The sequence below is a fragment of the Rhizophagus irregularis genome, chromosome 9 (genome assembly GCF_026210795.1).
Source record: "Rhizophagus irregularis chromosome 9, complete sequence".
In the NCBI taxonomy this organism is placed as follows: Eukaryota; Fungi; Glomeromycota; class Glomeromycetes; order Glomerales; family Glomeraceae; genus Rhizophagus; species Rhizophagus irregularis.
In genome coordinates this window covers 4,874,508-4,902,294 of record NC_089437.1, presented here as the reverse complement: position 1 = coordinate 4,902,294, position 27,787 = coordinate 4,874,508, and the positions used below count along the sequence as shown (strand labels likewise).

At 30.0% G+C, this 27,787-nt stretch overlaps 2 protein-coding genes across 2 annotated transcripts; both read left to right on the top strand.

Moving 5' to 3' along the window:
- Window positions 1-210: 210 nt before the first annotated feature.
- OCT59_030125 (uncharacterized protein) lies at window positions 211-2,819 on the top strand (the record flags this gene model as incomplete). Its single annotated transcript, XM_066146453.1, has 7 exons — window positions 211-426; window positions 503-566; window positions 761-1,483; window positions 1,552-1,629; window positions 1,701-2,573; window positions 2,678-2,698; window positions 2,773-2,819. 7 exons carry the CDS (start codon window positions 211-213, stop codon window positions 2,817-2,819), a joined length of 2,022 nt encoding a protein of 673 aa, XP_065995094.1.
- An 18,350-nt stretch (window positions 2,820-21,169) lies between these two features.
- On the top strand, window positions 21,170-21,505 carry OCT59_030124 (uncharacterized protein; the record flags this gene model as incomplete). The annotated part of the gene is made up of 1 exon (XM_066146452.1): window positions 21,170-21,505. One exon carries the CDS (start codon window positions 21,170-21,172, stop codon window positions 21,503-21,505), a length of 336 nt encoding a protein of 111 aa, XP_065995093.1.
- Window positions 21,506-27,787: the final 6,282 nt, after the last annotated feature.

The window sequence follows — 27,787 nt, the reverse complement described above, 5'->3', positions numbered from 1 at the left end:
TTTATAATCATCGTCATGTCTCGTTGGCGCAGTGACAATTTTTTTTGCGACCACAATGAAAATAAAATCGAAATAAAAACTTCGGATTGGATGAAATAATTTTGTGTTTGTCGATTGTGCAATTTTGTGTTGTACTGTCGTGATGCAACGTTTCACAAAAAAAGATGTGGATGGAATGTTAGTTGCGAAATGAACTTCATATTTCTTGCGATGGCAGAAAACAGCAAAGTTTTGCTAGAAGATGCCTTCCGTAATAAACTCATAAATTTTATTCCATACATTGAGCTCGAAGGTTTGACTAAAGCTGATGTTGGCAATTTTGGAAGTATTTCCATTGCATATTGGCCTAAATTAAGGAAGAATGTTGCTGTAAAAAGGCTATTTGTTTCTGAGCATGACACAGCTAGTCGAAATTTTGTTCATGAAGTAAGAATTAATGTATTAAATTTCGAACACCTAAACTTATAATATTTTATATGCTTCATTTTTCTATGAATTTTAGTTACAAATTCAAAAGCATGTGGAATATCATGACAATATAATTCGAATCTTGGGTGTTAGTCAAGGTAATTTACTGTTTCATCAGAAGTATTTTTTATTACTACTATAATTATGACTTCGCCGCAGTATCATATAGTTCTATTAGCATTATCCTCCACTATTTCACAGTATTATAGTTCTATTAGCATTATTCTCCAAGTTTTCATGTGAAGAAATTCCTTTCATTATAATAGCTCACAAATTCACATTCTCACATTAGATCCATCCAATAAAGACCACCTACTTGTCCTTCAATATGCCAAAGATGGAAATTTAAAAGATTATCTTGCACGAAATCACTTAACGCTCTCATGGAATGACAAGTATAAAATTGCTTGTGGAATTGCTGACGGTCTTCATTGTCTTCACGATGAAAACATTGTTCACCGCGATCTTGTAATGACACATAAGTTTCATACTATAATTTCTTATGATTTTATATCAATAACAAACATAAGTAAAGTAACGTTATATTCTTCTCCAATTTCAATTTGTTGCTCTGTTTTGCAGCATTCGAAAAACATTTTAATAGATCATGGCGAGCCAAAAATTGCTGATTTTGGTATTTCCAAAAGCCTTAACACTGGAACAGATTTAGTCAACGGTGTTTTTGGAATGATACCATACATCGAACCTAAACGTCTTGAAAATCCAAACTATAGACATGAGAAAGCATCTGACATATATAGTCTTGGGGTGGTGTTATGGGAAATATCAAGTGGCCAACGTCCTTTCAGAAACTCTTCATATGACGCTGCATTAGCAATATCTATAATTAACGGGTTACGAGAAACACCGATTGCTGGGACACCACAGGAATATATTTCACTTTATCAGAAATGCTGGTACAGTAATCCACAGATCCGGCCATCTATTGTTACTGTTTTTCAATCTCTTCAATCTCTTGGAGGAGTAATTAAAAAATCCATGCAGGAAATAGAAGGTTAGTTAACTACCACATTGCCCATGCAAAAATGAAATCACAACAAATCATCGTCTTTTGATGTATAGTTACTTTACCTACTATTGACACTGTATCTCCCAATCCTATCCAACCAACAACTCAACAAAATATCAATACATACATAGGTATACGTTGCTCATAAGATTATATTTATCAATTATCAATTGAATATTTACAATTTTATATGAATTACCAGAATTAAATCATTCCGTACAGTATGATCTTGTAATTCCTGACAGAATCGACGTTTCAGCTGAATATGTTGACGATAAAGTTCTCATAAATACTCAATCTTCCCAAATGTCGAAAATGATGCAGCCAACATCCCAAATGTATACAAAGCCTCCAATTGAAGTGATACACACTTCTACTTTGAAAACAGATACTTCAACAACATCTGAATTTCCATGTAATCAAGTTATCAATAACCAAAATTTACAAAGCCCCAGTTTCGTAAAAATTTCTATCTCATCAAGACCATCACATAACAACATACTAAAACTTGTAGTTGTTGGTAATGGCGCGGTTGGCAAAACGGCTCTTATTGACACGTTTAGAAATGATTGTTTTCGTTTTCCAACAAATTATGTCCTCGCCTTCCAGACATTTTATGTAGATGTTGAAATTGACGGACAATTTGTAGATCTAACATTACGGGACACACCTGGCCAAGTTAATTATGCTCGTCTTAGAGAATTATCATACACAGATGCTCACGTATGTCTGATTTTGTTTGCTATTGATTATCCCGATAGTTTGGATAGTGTGGAAGGATGGATGGATGAATTGAATGGAAATTTTCAACAAAGTGAACTTCCACCAGTTCTTTTGATTGGTACCAAAGCAGACCTGAGACATGATATCAGTGCTATTGAAGAATTGAAAAAAATTCATCAAACTCTGGTAACTTATGAAGAGGGGCTTAGAGTTGCAAATCAGATAAATGCGGTTAAATATTTGGAGTGCTCATCAAAGGCTTATGAGGGTATTAATGAAGTGTTTGAGCAAGCTACCCGTGCTGCACTTGCATTTTCGCGTATTCAGAAAAAACGTAGGAGACGCGGGAAATGTATTATTTTATAATAACATCTACAGTATATACATTGACCTGCTGGCAAAAAAACAAAATATGCTTTGCTAACAAATAAACATATATTTATATAACGTTACCAGGTTTTGATATTAAGCTGTCGGGTAAGTGAAAAAAGTCCATATACTTTGCTAACAACTTAAAATTTTTTAAATGTATCGTAAAATTAATATTACAGTACATTGTATACAAACCATGTTAAGATACTCGTTATTGGTCTTGTAGGGACATCGTACAATAGTTATATAATATCAATTGTAATATTAACTTATTAACTGTAAAATATATTGTAAATTTAATTGTAAAAATACATCTTTAACTTTAATTATAAAATACATTTCCTCTATCCTCATTTAAATACTCCTCTCTTCACCATTCTTTGTCTTTTTTGATGTAGATGCTATTAAAGAATGAAGCATTAGTAACTGTTAGTTAATAAGCATAGCGAACATGCTTTGACGATCATTTGCCGATCACAAGTTTCATTTTATTAAAAAATGATTAAATTATGAAAAAGTGCAAGGCAAAGTAAATGCCTAAATAGGAAAAAAATAAAATATGCCACCTTTTATTGTTGTATAACTTTAAATTAAATAATTTATATAATTTTTAATTTTTATATGCAAAATTATTAATATGTGATAATTTGAAGTTTCGGGATAAAAATTGAAGGCCAAAGCCGAATACGCAAAGCCGAAACTTGAAATTTTGCATGAACATTCCTTTTATTATATATAATCTGTAAAAAAAATAATGCAAGGTTTCAACCCATAATGCAGGTTTTTTGCTTATAGAGAAATTAGCCAATTATTTGTTATTAATATATTTCTAATAAAAAAGATTATTTACATCATTAAAGATAATGAAAAACTTTTAGTTGAAGATGAAGATGATAATAGTTTAAGTGAAGATAATAATGATGAGAATATTGAAAATAATTTAGAAATAATAGTAAGTAATATAGATAATCTGTTTGAAATATTATACTAAACATGGGTTAAATTATTAATATAATTATTAGTATTTGTATTAATTTTTATGTTTTATATAAATTTTTAATAAAATTAAAATTCTGTGAAGTTATTTGTAAATTTTAAACATTTATTATTGTGTAAAATTGATCTGTCACGACATATGTATTATGTGATAAGATCAAATAAATGATCAGCAAATGATCGGCAAATTTGTGATAAAATAGAGATGTTCGCTATGCTTAGTTAATATAACTAAAGTTAAAGAAAATACTTACCAAAATCTGAAAACCAACACGTTCAAAAAAGAAATAATCCAATGATGAAGGTCTTTCTCAAAGATTGAAACTAAATTCCATGCATGATGCATCTATACCTGACTAAAAAAAGCAAAATGAAATGTTAGTAAGCAATTCATTAAAAAAGTAGTTCAAAGAAAATCTACTGAATTTCTATGTAAAGAGAAAAACAATTAAGGAATAATTTAAAAAATAAGAGTAGTAATCCCATTAAATTAATGCAAATTTTATGCATCCAATTCACTAGGGCTACCAGGTAAATTTCATTTATCTGGTATCACGTGATTTTTTATAATTAAAAATGGTTATAATAAATCGTGTACATATCAGGCAAAAATTCGTGTATCAGGCAATATTCAAATCACGAGATATCGGATAAATTACTTATTTGGTACTTCAAGCCAAATAACTAATGCTACCTATAGGTAGCTTGTTATATAATTTGATCAGTTAATCTTGGGCTTCTGCAAAGCCCGAATCAACCAATCAAACTTGATTTACCCAATATAACAGTTATTCAGCACTTCGTGCTGAATAACTATTAAATACCTGATAGCCCTATTATATATTTTAACCAGTTTTTGGCACAGATTAGAACTCCTCCAGCTACACCATCAAAAAAACTCAGGTTTGGCCCACATTATGGTGTTATGCACTAACATGTGAAAATAAACAGTGACGAATAATGGCATGACGAATAATTTTTTACTTACTTGAAAAAAACTAAATTCCTCAGATATATATAAACAGTAAAACTCGACCAGAGGTGTGATAATGTAACGAATATTTCATGGTTATGTACCCAAGCTTTTTTAATGGTGAAGCTAGAGAAAATCGCAGATTAGATATAAGTTATGATTAAGCAGATCTTATTACCCATCACTTTTCTGCTCTACGTGATCATAGTAAAAATATTTATCACATAGTATTATTCTAAAACAGATTTTTTTCAAGGTGTGAAAAATTATTTTTCACATACTTATTTATTATATGATTAATTTTTTAATTTTGTAATGCCAGCCAAAAAGTCACATAAGGGCAGAAAAGTAACGGTAATACTGGAATAAATGTCAAGCAGTATTGGGTAAGTTTAATGTGAATATTACAAAGAATTTTAGCAATCTGATATTTCTTTTAATCCTTATCAAACTGTTTATGATATTAAATGTATATTTGCTACTGATTTTTTCTTATTATTTATACTATTATTTATTTATTTATTTAAATGTATATTTTTTATTTAATTATTATATATAAATTACATTCATTAATTTATCCTATTCTATAGTGATTCACAAAATAATAAATTACATGTTTATCAATCAAAACAAATCTGTTTAATTTAATATTTTTAAAATAAAAGATATAGATCTTTAACATATAAATAAATACCTACCCTTTTCTATGTAATAAAAAAATTCTATTATATGGTCTAACCTCGATATACTAATAGTTTATATACTGATAATTGATATATACTGATAAATTTCCTTTGTTTTTATTATACCAATATTACATATTGTTTCATGATGTAATATATACTGATGTAATTTCTTTGTTCCTTAATAAATAATATATAGTACTATATACTGATATTTCAAGTTACACCAGCATATATACTAGCTTTATTTGTTTTAACATGTCATGTTTTAACTAATAATAATGTTTTAACAACAAAGAAAAGGAAAATCTGTTCAAGATACCTTCCAATCAAATAAAAGAGTTGTATACACAAAAGCATTAACTCTGTTTAAATTCTCAGAAAATATTACACTCTACTCAAAAGGAACTTGCTATTTTATAGTTAAGTAAAATACAATTTCAGATATTTTTTTTAAAAAAAAAGAAAAGTAGTTACTTGTAAATCCAGACTTTGAAGACGCAAATAAACAGAAGGAGAAGTCTGTTTATTTTTTTCAAATAAAAGAAACCCTTTCATTATGGGTAATAAATGCATTTACTGTAGAACTTAATATCAACACTGATATTTTACATGAAAATAGTATTGCGATTAAGGTTGCTTGTCTAAACCTCCTCAAAATCCTACGATTAGTTTCGTCAAAATTTTACTATAGATTTATTATAGTTTCAGCAGAGTTTCGGCAGTTTTGGCATTTATAATAAGTTTCAGCAGTTTCGCCTTTCTCTAAAGTTTCGCCAGTTTTTTAATATAACTTTAATATAGTTTCAGCAGAATTTCGCTTTTCGGCAAAACGCCATCTTGCCTAAACCCCTAGGTTTCAGCAAGCAACCTTAATTGCGATCTGTTGATCTGTCAATCTGTCAATTTGCAGATTTATCCAATTCAAAATTCATTTGAGTTATCTGGTTTCAATCAGATTACGAATAGATCTGGATAGGAAAAACAAATCATTCAGATAATTCGTATAAACTATCAATCATAATTCCAGCTAGAATTAAGTAATCAATGGTAAAAATTTTTTTTTTAGTGATTATTATTACATAATATTCCATGTTTAATAATGCTTAAAAATAGAAATCAAAATTTTTGTGGAAAGGGTATTACCAAAAAAAGAAAGCAATAGTTATATAAAGACTAAATATGGTAATTTTAATATTCTGGCCAAAATTATGAAAAAAATATGTTAGAAAAATATTTATCCGTATATCCAGATGCATTCAGCAAATATTTGAATAGGTAACAAATGAATTCATAGATTTATTACGAATATTTAAATCATTTTGAATTAAATTGATAAATCACAGATTCATCTGAATCACAACACTACATGAAAAGGCTAAATATTTTGCACAGTAATTTGAAATCAATAAATTTTTATTTTCTAATAGATGAATTAATATAAAAGACAGCATAATTTAAAAGAATATATTAAGTCAGTAGAATAAAGCTAAAAGTGCGCTATTAGAAACCTTAGATGAAAAAAGAGATATTTTATACGAAATTATTAAATATTATGACTTAAATAATGTTTTTAACTGTAATGAAACAGGTAAAATTATTTTTCCCAATAAAGCTCCTATTTTTTATATTTTAAGATTTGTTTATTTTAAGATTGTATTGGAATCTAACCATCAAAAACATTAGCATAAGGGTTTATATATATATATATCTCTTTTAGGAAAAAAAAAATCTAAAAAATGAATTACTCTACTTCTTACATGCAATGCTACTGGTACTGAAAAATTAAAATCATTATTTATCCATAAATACCAAAATCTGCAAGTATTAAATAAGAAAAAAAAAGAATTATCAGTAAACTATTACTGGAATTCAACAGGACCTTGAATAATACTGATATAACTCACAAACGGGTTTGCGTAGAGTTTATATAAAATTACTTTTTAAACCCATAAATTGAGTTTGCGTAGATCGGTCAATTTTGGGATAACTCACATATCATGTTTGCGTAAAGTTTATAAATTGCATTATATGTGAGAGTATAGTAAACATGTAGTGTATGGTTGGCTATGTATGTAGGGTATGGTTAAACATCACATATAAAAGTATTACGTGACCATATATTGTACAGAATAGAACAGTCTAGGCCTTTCCTTATTTGGTAATAAACAATGTAGATCTGTATAGAACGCGTGTGAAATTTTGCATACCCTACATACATAGATATTCATACACTACATGTTATCGTAACACCCATTATATGTTAATCAATTGTATAATATTGATATTAATAAATAAAAATTAAGTTGCACAACACCATTAAGGATGGATCCATAATATATTTCTGAAATTTGCAATAAGTAATTAATTATATAAAGTAATAAAAAGTAATGCATTTCACATTATTTTAATATTTTTTAATAGAAAAAAATGTGAAATGCACTACTTTAACAAAAAATGGTGAATTTCGCATCATTTCATTAATATTTTAATAGAAAAAAGTGCAAAACACACAATTTTAATAAATAAATGGTGAGTTTTGCACCATTTTATTAATACTTTAATAGACAAAAGTGTAAAACGCACTATTTTTACAAATAAATGGTGAGTTTTGCACTATTTTATTAATACTTTAATAGAAAAAAGTGTGAAACACACCATTTTATTAATATTTTAATAGAAAAAAGTGCGAAACACACTATTTTAACATAAAATGGAGAGGTTTGCATGATTTTATTAATATTTTAATAGAAAAAAGTGCGAAACACACTATTTTAACATAAAATGGAGAGGTTTGCATGATCTTATTAATATTTTAATAGAAAAAATGTGAAATGCATTATATTAGTAACAAAAATTTTTTTGAATTAAGATTTGAATTTGCGTAGCGTTACTATGAAAAAAAAGTTGCGTAGTGTTAATAGTAAATGCATGCTGATCATTTGTGAGTTATATTAGTATTATTCGGGATCCTAATTCAACTGTATAAATGCAAGTTAGTATTTGGAATGATTATTTTAAAAAATTGGATAGGCAAATTAGATTACAAAATTACAATATTCTTTTACTTGTTGACAATGCTTCCATACACATTATAAATGAAAATGTTAATTTAACAAATATAGTAGTTCATTTTTTGCCACCAAATACTACATCTTATTTACAGCTATGTGATGCAGAAGGACCTCACTTACTCCTAATAAAGGTTTTCAGGAAAAATTTCAAATTTACTAGTAATTTTACCAGTGATCCTATTGGTTAATTGATTTAAAAAAAAAATCATAACAACTTAATGTAACATTTCCTTTTTTAGGTGTAATTTATCTATATATACAGTCAACTCTCTTTATAGTCACACATTTGGGACAGTCCATATTTGGTGATTATGAGCAAACAGTCTTATGACTTTATCTTTTATTATGAATTTTAAACGAAAAGTACAATGAACAAATTGAACAATATTACAAAATATAGAAAATTAAACAAAAAATAAAAAGAACTAGCTTCACGATTCATACAAGTAAAGAAATCTAAACAAAATAAAATTAAGTGAAGAAAAACTAAACTATTACAGAAACGCATACCCCATCTTTACCTGAAGGCCAGTGTGAATCAACTATCCAGCATGTCCTAAGATCTAATCCGTTACCAAAAAGAAATCCTAAGTAGAAGCTGAACTGTTAAGCGGCGCCAAAAATCCAAATGCGAAATTCAAGATCCCCTACGGATTATATAAGAGGAAACCCAAGAAACCCAGGAATCCAAGGAAGCTGTCGCCAAGGAAGGTGTCGAAGAGTCAAGAGGAATGTTAGAGGAAGGACAAAAAGTAGAAGAAGGCCCAAAAGTTGACGATTTCATTTTTTTTGTAATGCCTTGAGCTGATTACCAATGATGAAAGAAAATGGAACGGCACAACCAGATTTGGACATAAAGGTCAAAATGAAAGTCGTGCAAAGGTGTATCTAAAATAGACCATATAGTAAGTGAAGAAAAATAATTTCCAAGAAATTCTGTAAGGGATATCGGTATAAGTATCGAAATGCGAGCGCAGGTAGGAAATTGAAAGAGGGTCACAATCCCAACAGTTAAAAGCTGTAAATTCAGCAGCAAAAGAGTCCGGTAAAGGTATTAAAGATGTCGCGGAAAGAAATTTATCAAGATAATTAGTCCGAAGAGTCATTAGCAATGTTTTAAAAGTATTTAAAGGGCTAAATTCCGGTAAGATATAAGGACAAGTCCACAAATGGTCTAAAGTCTCAGGAAAAGAGTTACATTGAGGACAAAGCCAATTCGGATTATAAAGATGAGGTTTTCGTCTCTGAAGAGTTGTAAGTGTCGGAAGCATATCCAATAATAATTTGATACAGAAACCACAAAACTCAGAACGACCATTCCGATGAGAGACGAATAGCTTATTGTTATTGAGACAAAATTTGGTGCATGCCCAATCGATATCATAAGCTGAAGAGTAGGAATTAAATCTTGGTAATACTGCCAGAGTTAAAAGACTTTTAGCGTCAAAAATATCTCTAATAAATTTCCGGATATTCATATTCACAGGTAAAAAATTAAATTGTAAAATGCAAGGAGCCAGCAATTCCGATGATGGACGAGAAGAAAGATATGAGTCGTTATAAGCGGCTTTGGCTAATGCATCCACATAATTATTCAAAGGATCATCAGCGTGAGCAGGAACCTTGATCAAGGAAACATCCAGATTCTTTTGCAACATAATAGTGCGTATGGAGGACCACAAGAGGTGGTTGGATTCATTAAGCATTCTGGGAATAAAAGGAGCATCCACATATAAAGACCATAAAGAAAGTAATTGGGCACAATCAGTGGCGACAGTAATCTTTGAATTCCGAGGGAGGGAGTCCAAACCGTGCAATAAAGCAAAAATTTCTGAACGTAAAGCAGAAGGAAAAATGGAAGAAATGTTATTATAACAGGATTCCAAAATAAATCCATCAGGATCTATAGCAGTCCATGCATAAGCCATCGAAGATATCGAATGACTAGAAGGAGGAAGGAAGGAACCATCAATATACAGTGTAGACACTGAGGAAGAAAGTTGAATATCAGAAATCCTAGACACTTGGTAATTCGTAAGGGGTAGTCGAATCGGAGCAAAAAGATGAAATAATAAAAGAGATTTGGCATAGCCTAACAAGGCAGAAAGTGAAACCGAGCGAGTATTCGCATATATGTAAGTACGAGGTTTCGTAGGATAATGGATCAAACTTGATAACGGAACATAAGAAAAGCATCCTTCAGAGGGACATCGTTTAAGTAAAGTCTTAGAAGTAGAGGATCGTGGAATAGCAGAGGCACAACCTTAGCATGCAGTAAATTCAGAAAGCAAATCATCAACAGATGACGCAATCCAGTGTGAAATAAGAGCTTCATTACGTGGAGCAGGATAGGTAGTAATCACACGGCCAATAAGGAAAGAGTTAGTAATACGATTAAAAGAAATAGCCCATTGAGGGTTAAACCAATAATTTCGACTAATATCTATAAAAGAAATAGAAGCTACAGTATGAGAAATAGGAATTCTAAATTGCGATAAAACAAAAAAAGAAGGAGAAGTAGGAATAACAATAAGATTAAATAAATAAGTAAACCAAGCAGGCACAGATCCTTTGTTCGATACTCGTTTAAGGAAGCGTAAATCCTTCCATGAGAGAAGTCGAGAGCCACACGGTGTAGTCAATTGAGCAAGATAACGAGTGCAGAAATTTTTCTGAACATTTTTCATGGAAGTAAATAAATGTTTCGGTAAAATAGACCGGAGTGGAATCGCCGGGCGTAAATCTTTCCTCGGAGGTCGGAACAATAAAGACCATGTGATATTTAATCGAGAAGAGAACAATAAAGAATTAAATAAAGAATGTGTTCGCAAGGAAAAGGTATGGGACTATGGTTCCAGGTCAATAATAGAAGGACAGGCATCACAGTCCAAAAAACCTTGGAGATAAGTAATCATATAATTGGCAAAGAGCTTATATGAAGGGTAAGAAAAAATTCTTTGCCATGAAGCCACATGAGATGATAGAAATCGACCAAATGCTTGTTGAATAGAGAACGGCAATAATGTGAAAAGCGCGGAAAGAGGAGTGACTGAGGCCAAACCAGCCTTTTGTCGAATAAGAGAAAGCATTGGAGAAACCATACGATTAATGGTGGATTCAGCAAATAATGTGGATTGTAAGCGAAATTCTAGCCTCGGAAGTAAAACAATATTATAAAGGTAAGCCACATGTTGTGCCAAAAGTTTTTTAGGACTAAGTAAAGCAGCCATATCTTTGACCATGGAAACAGTTTGGTTGTGAACAAAACGAGAAGAAGCCAAAAGATTAAACCAAACACCTAAAAAATGAAAGGATATAGATAAGGTTAACGCCTTTAAAATAAGGGTATGAGATGCAATTAAAGGAGAAGGGGAAAGATCAAACACAATAGTTTGAGAAAATTGTTCAGAAGAAAGAAGGATATATTTTGCTGAATTTGCTTGAGTATTATTTAAAGTATAAAATTCAGCAGTAATGGAAAGGCGATCTTCGATTTCTCGTTTGGATGAAGCAATCAAAGTAGAGTAATCCATAAATGTAATATGTGAAACAGGAAGATTGTGTTGTTCATATTCAAATGGAGAATAATCCAATAATGCAGAAGATTTCAAAATAAAGGGATCACAAGCTTCTCGATTAAGTGTGGTAAGTAAAGGATCCAAGTAAATAACCCATAATAGTGGAGAAATGATTTCACCCTGGTCAATACCAATTCTAACTCTATATCCAGAAGTATCACCATGGTGGGTAATAATTTTATTATTACGTCTTGTAAAAAGGTTAATGATAAATTTAATCAATAAAGACGGTATATGCAGGCGAATTAAAGCTAGTTTAAGCATATTCAAATCAATTGAGTCAAAGGCCTTAGAAATGTCTTGAGAAACAATCCATAACTCTTGGTCATCACTTTTGTCGAAGCGTCGTTGATGAATAATAGCATCAAGCATCTTTATAGGAATATCAGTGAAACCGCCTGGTAATCCAGCGAAATTACCACCTTGAAGCACTTGGTTGTCAGCTAGGATTTTTGAAAGTCGAGTTGTAACGACCTTGACCACACATTTCCGTACAGTTTCCAGCAAAGTGATAGGCCGCGTATTTTTTAATTGGGCATCAAATTCATGAGGCTTTGGAATGGGATAAACAAGCGCTTCACGCCAATCAACAGGAATATCGCCTTGATCAAGACAGGCATTAGCTAAAATAAGAGACAAATTAAAAGCTTCGCCAGTTAAATGTTTGAGCATCTCATAAGAGATCTTGGAAGGACCAGAGGCTTTGTTATTAGGCATAGAATGGAGAGTGTTCGTCCATTCATCTTACAGAATAGGAGACATGACCGAGTTGTATAATGATGAATCAATATCAGAAAGAGGAGTATAGGCTCTTTGCCAACGTGGAGGAAATGAATCCGTAGAAGAATACTGGACCAAAGGAGGAGTAACAACCGATTGGAAGTGTTTAATAGCAGCTTGCTTGATATTTGAAGGATCAGTAAGTAAAGTGGGTTTGGAGTCAATAACAACCAAGACTCTATCAAGAACGATAGACCGATGTTCCACTGATAGGGCTGAAGAAATAAAGGAGCCCAGAGACGTAGAGAAATGGTCATCTCTGAGAGCAGTATAGTATTCTATGGAATCCACACGATATTGATGAAATTGTGTGGAAAGGTAAGCTGAGACCAAAGCTTTTTGTGAACACAAAAATTTGATGAAAGCAGGAAGTGGTGTTATATTATAAATAGGTATAGTATAATCTTTTAAAAGAGATTTGAGAAGAGTTAATTGCGTAGGCAAAGAATTAATCATTTGTGAAATTTGAGCAGGATGACTAGGCCTAGACATGGTCAATTTAAACAATAATCTATCCAAGAACTTGTTGATAGCAATAAGCATGGTAAGCTCGGGAGGATATTTATGATGGTGAGTATTGGATACATGTTGAAACGGTAGAGAGTCAATGGCACCACCAAGGATAGAGCGTTTAAGAGCGTGCCAAAGTTTATCCAGAGAAAGAACTGAAAGTGAAGATAATGAGGGATAATGTGTGGCCAAATACAACTCAAGACGTGAGTTTACTTCATTGGAAAATGTCACCCAAGAATCCTCTTTAATATTTTTGTAGAGAAAAATGGTGCGTTGTTCGCTTTTTTGTTTTAATCTAGCTTTAGCTAGAGTAGCGAAACAAGAGCTAAAATCAAAGGCCGTTATAAGTACATGGTGATCAGTGAATTGATTATCATTCAACTTAGGGCAAGTTTCAACATGAGAGAAAAGACCAGGAGCAGGAAATCCAGGGGACGACCAAATATAATCAAGTCTTGAAGAACCATTCTGATAATAGAAGGTAGGACTTGGACCTGAAATTAAAGAGGTATGGGATTGATGATCCGTAAAATATCGAGAAGAAAGTGATCGCAAAATTTTCAAATGATGTCGAGGAAGATGTGAATGTGAAATTTCATCTGCATTAAAATCACCAAGGATGATTACATGATAATTATTAGAACGGGCATTATCAAGCCATAAATTAAGTCGTGCAAAAATAGCATCACGTTCTTTATAATGAATAGAGTGATAAGGAGGAATATAGACAGAAATAATAGAAATTTTTGTTTGGTGAAAAAAAAGATCTAATTTTAAAAGACGACCTTTCCAAGGATCAATCTTCTGAACATGTTTATGTAAAGGATGGCGAAGTAAAAGACCAACACCATCATGAGGTCGTGAATTAGAAGGAGAAGGAGCCCAATAGGACTTAAAATTATGTTGGAAATGTTCAGTTTGATAAATAAATTTAGCACTAGAAGAAATAAGACGAGTATCATTTAAAGATAAAACGCCAAAAGAAGAATGGAAAAAATAATTTAACAAATGCAACTGACGAACAGGGGAGCACAAACCATTAACATTGATTTGTCCAAAATTAATAAGAGGGGAAAAGGAAGGACAGTAATTGGGACTATTATTATTAAGTAGCGCACTATCAGGGGGGTGAGATCCCTGTAAAGCATCCGATATAAATTGATGTTCAATCATTGGAAGGGGAGGGTTTTGAGGGAGAGAAGGAGTCCAATTTTTCCATAATCGAACTAAGTTGGGTAGAAAGATTCTTTTGTACATTAGTGATATTAGAAATTTCCGATTGTAGACGGAAAGTAGTAGCATCAGAGGAATTGATAGCAGGGCGGAAGTTAGGTAATGGGACATGTCTGCGTGATAAGACGGAGTTAGGATCCAGAGCTGAGAAGAAGGCATCAGGAGAAGTGTCCATAAGAGAAGGAGTAGTATGGGGGGAAGATTGAATCCAGCATTCGTGTCTTGGGATGGGGCATCATCCCATCCATAATCATAAGAATGATTTCGATTTTCATGGTCATCACGAGGCGGATACAAATCAGAGTCACCAGGGTTGTCATAGTTCATCTGTGATTCAAGCTCAGATATCCTATACTCATGGGACGTGATAGTATCATTCATTTAAGAGACAGTTTCCTCTAGAGTATGTAGGGTGTTAGCGATCTCTTTGATCTGCGCCTTTAAATCATCAATAATATGTTGAGGAAGTGTATGGGCAGGACTGTCAGATGGAGAAGTAGGTGGTGTAGAATTGGCAGAATGAGGGTTATGTGGAGGTTGAGTAGAACTGGAAGAATAACCATTGTTCCTGTGATTATTAGTATTAGTATTATTGTTAGTCCGATTGTTACTGCGAGAAATATTGGGACGAGAAGTGTTAGTATTATAGTTGCTGTTGTCAGAACCAGTGTTGGCAATTGGACTTATTGGACAATTGGACCAATTGGACATTGGACTTATTGGACTTGCACCAATTAGTCCAAATAAACAATTGGTCAATTGGACTCAGTCCAATTCCAACTGAAATTATTAACCAATAAAAATAATTTTAGCAAATGACATCATAAATTTTACATGATTTATTAAAGTTCGAAATTTGCAAATTTATTAAATTTATTTATTAAGCTTTACCAATAATAAAATCTTCTAAGTAACCTGGTAACTCTAAATTTTCTATAAAAATATTTTTTAATTCCCATTTTGCTTGCGGATCAATAGCAGGATGTTGTATCTGCTCAATATTTTCAATAGAAATATCATATGTATCAGTAATGCTTGCTAATTCATTATCTTGGTCCTGTAATTCATTTTCAATCATTTCTATCCAATCCATTACTGTTTTTCTCCATTCGTTAGCAGATGCTAATGGTTGTGTATAAATATTATTTATACTTTCATTATCATATTCATTTGTTTCACTATCAGTATCAGAACCTTCATTATTATAGAATGAAAATTTCATCATCATTTTCTAATCTTGCAAATTCTATATTATCTGAAGTTCTTGTTATAGTTGTTTGATATTGTTTTGCATGATAATCTAACTCGTAAAGCTGTTGTTGTCTTTGCATACTTGCACGAATCTGGGCTAAACTTAACACTTTTTCCGCCTAAAATACCAAAAAAAACATTGCAAAAAACTTTGTAGTTAAATTATATAAATAAATATGCTAATATGTTGTACCTTTAATCGATTCCTCCGTTTTGAGTGATACCATCCCATTGTTGAAAACAATCGTTCCAATGAAGCTGTTGATACAGTAATTGAAAAAATTCGTTGAGCAACCCTATACAATTCTTTTGAGTAACCTTTTGTAAAATTCCAATAATCTAAAATATTATTTTTAAATTGCTTAGAAATAGAATCAGTATAAGGATATTTTTTTGATCTATATTCTTCAAGTTCAGCTAGTAAAACTGTTGGTTCCTCCTTAAACCATGCACAATAATAATATAAAACCCATTTTGCTAGGTGAGGAAATGATAAATTTAATGCAGGATTAAATTTTGTATCACGATAAAATGGATGTAGCAAAAATGATAGTAACAAGAAAGGCTGTTCCCAATCTCTCCATCGTCGCTCAATTTTTGAAAGAAGAGTAGTGGCTAATTCTTGATCTTCAAATGTTTTAAGTGTCATAACTACATTACCAAATCCGTGAAGAACTTCGTGCAATCGTGAATTTTGTCGTTGAAGTTTATTAAGTGTTGCACAATATGAAATTAAAAAGGTTTCAATTTTTTTAATAGAAATCTACCAATTATTATCTAAAATGCATTGTAAATGTTTTTCGGGAAAATCATAGCCATCAGAAATAATTTTTTCATCTATTTTCGTTGCAAGATTCTAAAAAAAATAAAATTGTTTAATTAAAAAGTAAAAACAAAGATCAACCCAAAATTTTTATTGCATAATACATACACGTAAAGCCCCTTTTGTTTTTAATAAACTAGCAAAACAGTAATAGTATGAGTTCCATCGAGTAGTAGCTGAGGTTACTAATGCAATATGAACTTTGTAAATAGCTGCTTGCTCATTTTGAAGTCGTCCAAGCCATACTTTTGACCGACTGAAAAAAGTAATTAAACTAATAGCCCCTTCAGCAGCATCACTCAGACTTGATGACTCTTTAAATATATCTCCAATACACAAATTCATCTGGTGCGCAAAGCACGGCAAAAATATCTTGTCCCGGTATTGGAGGCGCAATCGTTTTCTAAATCAATAAAATTAATAAATAATTTTAAATAATTTTATAAACCTAAAATTAAAAATAATTATTATTGATTACCTTGCAGCAACATTTTCTGAAGCAGAGTCCGTAATTAATCCATTAATTTTAATATTCTTTTTTTCAAGCTCATCAAATGATTTTTTCGTTTCATCTATTATAATATCACTAGTACATCTTTTTCCACCGATATCCTCAACTTTCCATATAATCATATTGCATTCTGAAGTAAATAAAACGGACCCTAATAAATTTTGACGAGAAACATTTTTCCAACCATCAAAAGCTAGCATAATCCCAAGATCATCATTAATAGCATCATTAAGAACAATATCTTTAAGGTTATTGGATGCTTTTTTAAGAATTCTGCCGCTAAGCTGCTTACGATCTGGTAACTCTAACATTGGATTAAGCCATTTAAAGAGCTCTTTAACTGCTGGATTATCAACCCAATGAAAAAGCAAAACCACAAGCTACAGTAACATCTAATAGTAAACATTCAAATGTTTCTATTTGTTCTGGCTTCAATTCATGATACATATAGTTATCAAGGGGACCAAAGCTTCGAAATGAAATATCTGATATGCTACTTATGCTGTTTGCACGTGATGATTTATAAAAAAAATTGTTCAAATTAGAAGAACCTTGGGAAGGTGTTGATGTGCTTGATAGCGGTGTTAATACTTCAGTTTTACCCTCATCAAAGTCATTATCTATTGATAATCATTGTCGTTTAATTGGTTTTTTCGAACCATACTCCATAGCTTTCTGAATTATAGCTTGAGTCTCTTCCGAAGAGTGTCTTTCAGCCCAATAAGGACAATTTTCAAGATGCTTTGCACATGCACGTTTTGTATTTGTAAACCTCTGTTTCATCGCTTCCTCTCGATCCAAACCCCTAACACATTCTTGACAAACTGCATAATTATTATATTTATTGGACTTTTCTTCTAACATTAAAAAATATCCACTAAGTTTATGTTTTTCGCGCGTCATTTTTAATATCGCAATTAAAAAAAAAGATTATCGGAAATTCAGGTTTGACGATTTATCAATTATCATTATGTGTTACGAAAATTTGATTGGACGATGAATTGGACCAAGTCCAATTGTACGTCCAATTGCCTAATTGGATGAATTGGTCATGGTCCAAATCCAACAAATGTGTATTGGACCAATTGGACAATTGGACGCAATTGGTCTATATCCAATTGTCCAATTGTCCAAATCGTCCAATTAAATCAATTGGAATGAGTCCAATGCCAACACTGGTCAGAACGGGATGAAGAGGAATTATTATTGCGGGATCTAGAATTGGAGCGCGATCTTGAACGGGAATTAGAATTTTCACGTGATTGGCGCGAATCCTGACGACCACGTCTAGGGCCAGCATTGAAGCGAGAATAAAGTTTATTAAGGCAATCATCCACTTTCCGTAGTGTCCAGACGGGGATTACATATACGGAGGAAGAACAACCAGGTGGGACGTCCGCAAACGTGGCAGATAGAGTTTGTGCTTCATTGGGAGGGTGCCATGTTAATCCTTTGCCGCGGAAAGCCACGGTCATTTCTTTGGCAGCTTCAAGAGATTCGAATGAGGAGAAATTCAAATATACATAGGGTTTAGGCTTGTATGAACTAATAGAAAGAGGAACGTTAAGGGCTTTAGCGTTAACTTGAGTAGCAATTTCCAACAGGTCAGCTTCTTTAATATTCTTTGGGATGCCAGCGAGGATAGCAACATGTTCTCTGCAGCTATCGCGTTGGGATTTCGAAAAGGATGCCGGGCAGACACACAAAGAATTACCAAGGTAAATGATCGTCCAAATATCATTAAATTGGGTAACAGCATCTGCGGAGGAAAACTGGATATGTCCATTATGATAATGTTTCCTAGGAGTAAGTTTGCACTTGATTACAGTGCCATATCGGGAAAATGCCTGACGGACTTGAGTCTCAGTTAGGAAAAGTGGGATATCAGTGACGAACAAAGACTTCATTTCATCACTGAGCTTGGCGTCTGCAAGGGAGTAATGACTGAAGGCCAAATCGAGGAGATCGGCACGTGGAGAGTTGACACAATCGGTAAAATCATCATGATTATTGAAGAAGACAAGGATTTTCTTGTTATCGCCTGATCCATCGCATCGTGCGCGAGCGCCATAAGAAGAATAACGGGAGAGTGAACAATCCACTTCGTCACACATGGAGCGATTGGTGGTGAATTTAGCTTTGAACGCGTCAGGTGCGTCGCGTAGGTAGGCCGCAGCATGATAACGAGAAGGTGCGGATTTGATAGCAGCAGCATTTCCATCAGGGGAGATGGTCGTCGTTCTGGGATATCAAAGGCGACGGCTTTGCCTTTACCACTGGTGTTAGAGGGAGCATGGATAGAAGCGTCAACAGTTTCAACAGGAGTGGTAATATTTTGAGGAGATGTAATCACGTGGACTTTGTTGACAGGAAGACCAGAAGGAACGGTGGAAATAAGGTTGGGAGCAGGAGCAGAGGGCGAAGTTATATCAACATTCATCGCGTCATCAGAGATAGTACGTGTACGTTTATTAGGTGCGCCAGCGGTACTAGTGGGAGATAAAGGTCGGTCTCCAGAGGGAGTAGAAACAACAGGACGCGGTGGCGATAAAATATCCGGGTTAATAACAGAAGGAGCTGGAGGTGTAGTCATAGTTTAAAGCTCAGTAAAGAGGAAAGCAACTGGGAAATTATTAGTATTCTGAACGAGCACTTAGAAATTTTCGAACGAAAATTTCAAAAATAAATTTTATTAGTATTTTCAAAAATTCAGGAAAGAGTTGCGATGATCCTCATATTTGGTGATTATAAAGAGATGTGACTATATAAAAAATTTCTTATATTTGTATATCATAATTCCGGCCAAAAATTAACATAATTTTAGCCAGAATTATACTTAAAACTATATTGTATCGTAACTTCACCAATATAAATCGTAGAGAGATGATCTTACCGCCATTCAATTCGTCTTGATGAGACGGTTCTAATGGTATAAAATACGTCGAAATACAATCACTAGATTAATTTCCGAAATTAAAAAAATATTAATGGTTTTTATGTAATAACTCTGCCAATATTGATCCTAGAAAGACGATTTTACTCCATTTGATTCGTCTTGATGAGACGAATCTAATGGTATAAGATACATCGAAATCCAATCACTAGATCAATTTCTGAAATTAAAAAATATTAAATGGTTTTTAAGTAATAACTCCGTCAATATTGATCACAGAGAGATGAGCTTACCACCATTCGATTCGTCTCGATGAGGCGATTCCAACGAGCTATAAATCATCTTTTTACAATACCTAAGTACCGAGAAATCTAGCAAAATGTTAAATGGCGCAGTAAACGTAAATCAAGAAATATTATAATGCCGATGTTTAACATTTTGTTGAATAACTCGTCAGCCAGTAATCGGAAAAGGATAAAACTACTTAATATTGTTCGCTATATCTCCGAAGTTCAAAATATAAATAAAAGATAAAGTCAAAAGACTGTTTGCACGGAAAAGGATAAAACTACTACCATTCGATTCGTCTCAATGAGACGATTCTAACAAGCTATGATACATCTTTGTACGATTATTAGATGCCAAGTTATTTAATATATTCTTTATATAACTGTGATTATAAACGGTTCTTTTTAATATAAGATTTTTGAGGATAGGTGTGATAGTGACTATAGATAGATTGTGACTATATAGGATAGATTTTAATAATAAAGTGTTTTGAACATTCAACTGGTGTGACTATATAGTAGAATGTGACTATAACGGGAGTGACTATAGAGGGAGTTGACTGTAGTAAGATCTTTAAAAATTCTTGATTATAAATTTTATCTTAAGTTTCTGGTGACCTATCTTATAAGTAAGCAGGATCCTGATGCAGAGATCATTAATTTCTGTAAAGTTAGTAATTTTTAATATTAATTTGCAATAGTAATTTTTTATGAAGTTTAATTTGATTTATGATAAACTCTTAGTAATTTAGACATAATACTGGAAATTACTTATTAGAAATAGTATATGAAATTTCACAAGAATTTAATAAAGAGCTTACTTCTATAATTATTTATGATTTTATTAATTTCAGTATGAATGCTTAGAATTCTGTAAGTTAATAAACCATTATTAATAATTGTTGGAAATATACAGGAATTCTACCAATAAATGAAATAAACAAAATTGATAAAATTGAAGATCAAGCATTACATGATGAAATGAAATTACAAGATTTAATTAACAAACTACCATTTGATAATCTTATGGATGCAAATGAATTTCTTCATATTGATGATTGTTTAAAAAGTAACAAAGGGTTAACTGATAATGAAATTATATCTATAATAAAGCCAAATAATAATAATGAATCAGAAATAGATTCAGATGAAGAGCCTCCAGTAGTAATTTTTGAAACAAAAGTTTTAGGTTATTTAGATAATTTTGTTTTATTTTTTAAACATTTATCAGATATTTGTATTAACCTAAATGAATTAAATGTATTGCAGAAGTTAAGGCATCAAGTATTAAAATTACATATTAATAACTCAAAGTAAACTACATTAGATAATTTTGTTCAAATTCTTTAATATAGTTTTATATTATATGCACTAATATGTTAATATAATAAATATACTAAATAATATATTAATATTTTTTCAAAGTATTTTATTAGAATTTGACTTAAATAAAATCACTTTATTAAATAATTTAAAATACATTGTAATTTTATATAAATTTTATATATCTACATTTTATTATTAATATCGGTATATAAATTTTTATAACGTATTGATATTTTAATATACCAATATTTTTTTTTAAAAATATCTATATCAGTATATAGAGATTTAACTGTACTCTTAAATCATGATATGTTACTTTTGTTCATTTTTATTAAGAAAAATTTTTTTTAGAAAAAATATTTTTTTTATAATTAATGATAATGTAATACTAATAAAAATACTTATATACTTTATATATGCCACCCAAATTATTTTGGGCTGCCATAATTATAAGTAAAATCCCAAATTCAATTATAGCATCCCAAATTATTTTGGCACTTTACATAGTAAATTGTATATAAACTGAATGAATTACGGCATCCAAATTATAATTATGGCATCCCAAAATAATTTGGGCGGCATGTATAATATACTTATAAATACTTTTCAAAATTATAAATTTTTTATTTATAAACTAAAAATCAGACTTACTATAAAATAAAAAACATAGGCAATTATAATAATTAAGCGTAACTTTACTTCAAGAGAATTTGCCACCAAAATTGGCTATGAAAGTTATATAATAATACTAAGACTTAAAAAGAAATATGAAAAAACTGGTAATATTAAAGATAAACAGTATTCAAGTTGACTACCCAAGTTAAATAAATGTAATGAACATACTATTATAAAAAGCTTATTGACAGAAAATTATACAACTGCTATTCCATTAATAAAATTTGTATAAATTATAAAATTAATGAAGATATTAAAGTCATTACTGAGATTATACTATATATAGTGTTAAGAAAAATAATTTTGCTACTAAAGCAAAATGTAAAAAACCTCTTTTATTCAAAAAAATAAACATTATAAAAAAAGATTTAATTTTACTAGATTTAAGAATTGAATTATAAAAACTGAAGTAAGATAGTTTGATATGATAAGTTAAAATTCCAAATATTTAGCTTTGATAGACATACATACTGTTAGAAAAGTAAGAAAACCAATCAAAGATAAACTTACTTCAAATTGCAAAAATTATTAATATAATAAAAGTAAAAAATAAAGATTTTTATAAGAGTATTGTTCAAAATGCCATGCAACTTACAGGTTGAAAAGGTATTATCATCCAAATTTTAAAAAATTCAAATTCCACATTTTTCTGAAAAATAATGGAAAATTGTAGAATAACATTGTTACAATATTGTTTAAATTTTATGAAAATTTGGAAAAATATTACATTTTTTTACCAATATAATATCATTGTAATATTTTACAATATTGTTATAATATTGTCAATTAAAATCAAATTTTACTTTTTTTTTAATTAATATTAAATTTTGTCAAATATTTCATTTTTATCAAAATGTTAAAATATTACATTTTTTTAAAAAAAAATACTTGATAATATAGTTTTATTTTGAAAAATATAGCATTTCACTAAATTACACTAAAAACTATCACAATTATCACATTTTTGGAAAATTTTACATTACATTAAATTATACTGAAAATGTAGCATTACATTAGATTATATAGCATTGTATTAAAAAATACTACAATTACACTGGACAATGTAATATTACATTAAAATATCACAATTATCATATTTTTTTAGAAAATTTTGCATTATACTGGAATTATATTAAATAATATAGGTATTGTACTAAAATACAAAAAAAATACTGGATAATATAGCATTTTTATTTATTTATAAAAATCACAAATATTATTAAATTTATAATATTTATATTTAACACTAACAGCTAAATATATTATTAATATTAACAATGTATTAACATAATGCGTTATTTAATTTAATACTAAACCTTACTATATAGTTGCCGCCGAAATTATTATTACAGTTACGGCACGTGCCATAATCACTGTAATTAAAAACTGTAAACCGTAATTGCCGTAATGCCGTAATGCCGTAATTTAACTTGACGCCATAATGCCGTAGTGTAATATGCCGTAAATAAATAAGACTAAACTTAATTTCAGCCGTTCGTAATGCCCGGTCAACTTTTTTATCGCATTATATCACATGACATTACACCAATTTCCAAAAAAGGAAATTTTGTCCCCCAATAAATCAAAGAAATGGGTTACGCAAGGTTACACACGTTTCTAAAAAAGGAGATATTTTTGCCAATCATTTGGTATTATTCAAGTCACGTGATCATAATTAATTACGGCATTTTATTACGGTTACGGCATTATTTACAACATATGCCGTAATGCCGAAATGCCGTAATTAGGAAATTTCGACGGCACCTATACCTTACTACTGAAAATTTCCTTTTTTTGTCATTATAAATAGGCGAAAGAAGCAGTAATAGCTTTCTATTTATAGGTACTTTATAATCTTTACCTGTTTACAAAAAAAAGGCTTTTTATAAAGTATTAGTTAACAAATATATAATATTATATATATGTATATATAAGCATATATATACATCTATTTAAAATTAAAATAAAAAAAAATTTGAAATGAAAGAAAGTCCCTATTTATATAAAATTATGTGCATCACAAAATATTAATATTCTCAAAATTTTATATAATAAAATACTTTAATTTATATATTGTTTAAAAGTCACAATTCTGGAGAATAAATATTATATAAATTTTTATATTTTTTTCTTTCAAATTAACAATTAACTATTAATATCTAAAAAAATAAAAAATTATTCACTTTTTTTTTAATTTGATGATCATCAAGAATTTAAATTTTTTTAATAAATATAGCTGTATAAAAATTAAAAGTATGAAAATTTGATCCTATATGTTTTAAAGTCTATTATTATATATTAAAATTTCAAGTATTATTATTATATATAATTTTTAAATAATTAACAAAAATAGAGGATTCACTATTTTTTGTTTAAATAATGTAATGATTACCAAACTTCTTTATTTAATTAATATAAGGCTATTTCAATTTAATTGTTTGTTTAACATTCAGGCTTTTTGAAAAAATTAAGGGAGGAGGGAAGCTTAAGTATAACAAACTAAATAAATAAAATAGAAAAATTTGAAAATTTCAGGTAAAATTTAAGGGGAATATTTATCATTATATGTTTATTAGCTTTTAAATTTTTTCAAAAATAGAGGGGATATTTATTAATATATGTTTATTAGATTTCAAATTTTTTAAAAAATGGAGAGGATGGAGGATGTTAAATAAATAATCAAATTGGAATAACCTAACTGTATAAAAGTTAGAAGTGTGAGTTTTTAAATATATATATTTTTTGAAATTTACATTATCATATATTAAAATTTCAAGTATTGTTATTATATACAATTTTAAGTAATTGACAAAAATGAAAGGTCTGCTATTTTTGTCTAGATAGTGAGTGTATTTATTACCAAATTTTAAGATGTACACAGGTCGAAATTAGTTAAATAGGGTATCAATAGGTTATCAATAGGTTATCAATCGGCTATCAATAGGCTACCCTATTGGTAGCCTATTGAACTTACGCCATAATCCGTCACCAATCGGGCAGGCTGATTGTTAGCCAATTAATAACTTATTGATAACCTATTAGTATCCTATTGGTATTTTTATCAAATTGGTTATCAATAAGGTATTAATAGGTTATCAATAGGTTATCAATCAGCCTGCCCGATTGGTGACGGATTATGGCGCAAGTTCAATAGGCTACCAATAGGGTAGCCTATTGATAGCCGATTAATAACCTATTGATAACCTATTGATACCCTATTTAACTAATTTCGACCTGTGGTAATTTCTTATCAACTATTCAACCAAATATGTAGTTTTTATATATTGAATAGAGCAAATCAACAGCTTTCTAACAAGCCTAAAATTGCATAAATTCAACTATTACATCCCAATAAATTTGTTTAAATCCATTCTATAATTATTTAAAAAAAAAAATAAATTATATAATTAATATTTTTATAAATTAAATACACAATAAATAAATTATAAAAACATAATAAATTACATAAATATTAAAAAAAAAAAATTTGCTGCAATATAGAATTATTAAGATTAGAATTAAGATTAGGATTATTGTTTAATGGATTAATTAAATTTAAAGGATCAAATAACTATAGTTATTTGCTATTATATAGTAATAAATAGCAGAATCCTTAAATTATATTTTTTAATAATATTTAATATTTAATATTTATTTTATAACTTAATGAAATCAGTTGAATAAGATTTTATAGAAAAATTTATGGAATAAGATTTTATTTATTATGTAAAATAATAATTTAAAATGTATTGTTATAAATCATTTATAAATACCTTGTAATTATTACTCTGATTTAAATACTGGAATTTGGTATTAAATATAAGTGAATTTTGTTGCTGTTTTGTATTATAAAATATTGTATTATGAAATACAAGAGTAAAAATACTTTATTAACTATTAAACACACTTGATTTAATATTAAAAGATAATAGGTGCAAAAAAACTAAGTTCAATTTATTGACATTAGATTTCTGAATTTTTTTAACTTTTGCAAACTGTGTAACATATAATCTGATAAAATGTTTTTACTTTTACTTCTACATGAAGTTTGAATGATGAGCTTGTTTGTCACACTGAACGATCAGAAGGATCAGAAGAATCAGAAGAATTAGAAGAATCAGAAGAGCCAGAAGGAAGAGTTATAATAAATTGATTCATTATCTACTATAAGAAAATACTTTCTACTTAAACGATAAGAAGAATCAATTGAAAACATTTGATGTAGGAATATCAAGGGTCTTCAATATTAAGGATGATTATGGCAACATTTTGGGTGTGCATATTGACTTGAAAATAACTCTCATCTTGGCTGTACTGGAAACAGTATAAATAATATAAATCGAATAGTAATCAAATAGTCATAAGAAGCAACAAGAGATACATTTACAGTTAATACATAGAAACAAACTAATTAACATTATAAACAGTAGATACGATAAGAAACTAACCATATTTGAGCTGTACAGATATGACTAGTGAGTTCTCAGTCAGAATAATAGGCTTCTTTATCAAAATACTCCAACCTTATTGAATGAGGACCTTTGAGTTATTATTTGATATTTTTGGAACTTATAGTATTATTGGTAGAAATATTCAACTTATAAAAGCAATGGTGTTGCCCTTTTATTAATCCTGTACACGAATCGGCTTACATTTATCACTATCATCAAACGTTTGATGGATTTGATGAACTGTTGAACATAATCTTTTCTGAATTAAGTTTTAAGAATCGAGGATCTGAACCAGATGATAGCGGCCGCAAAAATATCTTGAAACACTTTGTTTGTTTAAACGAAAAAATATTAAGCGTTAGCACTGCGAAAATATCTTGAAACATTTTGTTTAAACGAACAAATATTAAAGTTGTGAGCTATTACTTCGTATTGGAACGTATATAAGCATGGTGTCACCCTTTTGTTAATCCTGAAGCCAAAACAGATGATAGCGCTGCGAAAATATCTTGAAACACTTTGTTTAAACGAAAAAACATATTAAGTCGTTAGCACTGCGAAAATATCTCGAAACACTTTGTTTAAATGAACAAATATTAAGTCTGTGAGCTATTATTTCATCTTGGAACGTATATATACTGGATTATTTTGTTTCTCAAGCATGGTGTCACCTTTCTTAAGCCCAAAGATTATGTTCAACCGCTTATTTAATCCTAAAAACGTGTAATGATTGTGACGGTAAATGTAAGCAGATTCGTCTTCACTCTTCAGGATTAATAAAAGGAGTTGTGTCCAAGACGTGACAGACACGAAATATAGGAAGGACAAAATTATAAAAACACAACTGACAAATGAATGACAAATGACAATGGACAAAATAATGCAATTTATATAACTTGAATACTGTGCGATGGTAAACCAAAAATGGAAAGTTCGAATCAGCTGATCAGCACATGTGATTTATAAATTGTGATTTCCACCACGAATCACTTTTGAGAATGTAAAGACTCATTAATTTTTTGTAATTTTTATGCAAATGTATTGTATATAAGTATAAACAATTTAAACATTTACAATCTAAGAAGTAAATTCAAAGATTTTATATATATTATAACCATTCATATACAATTATAGTGTTAACTATAAA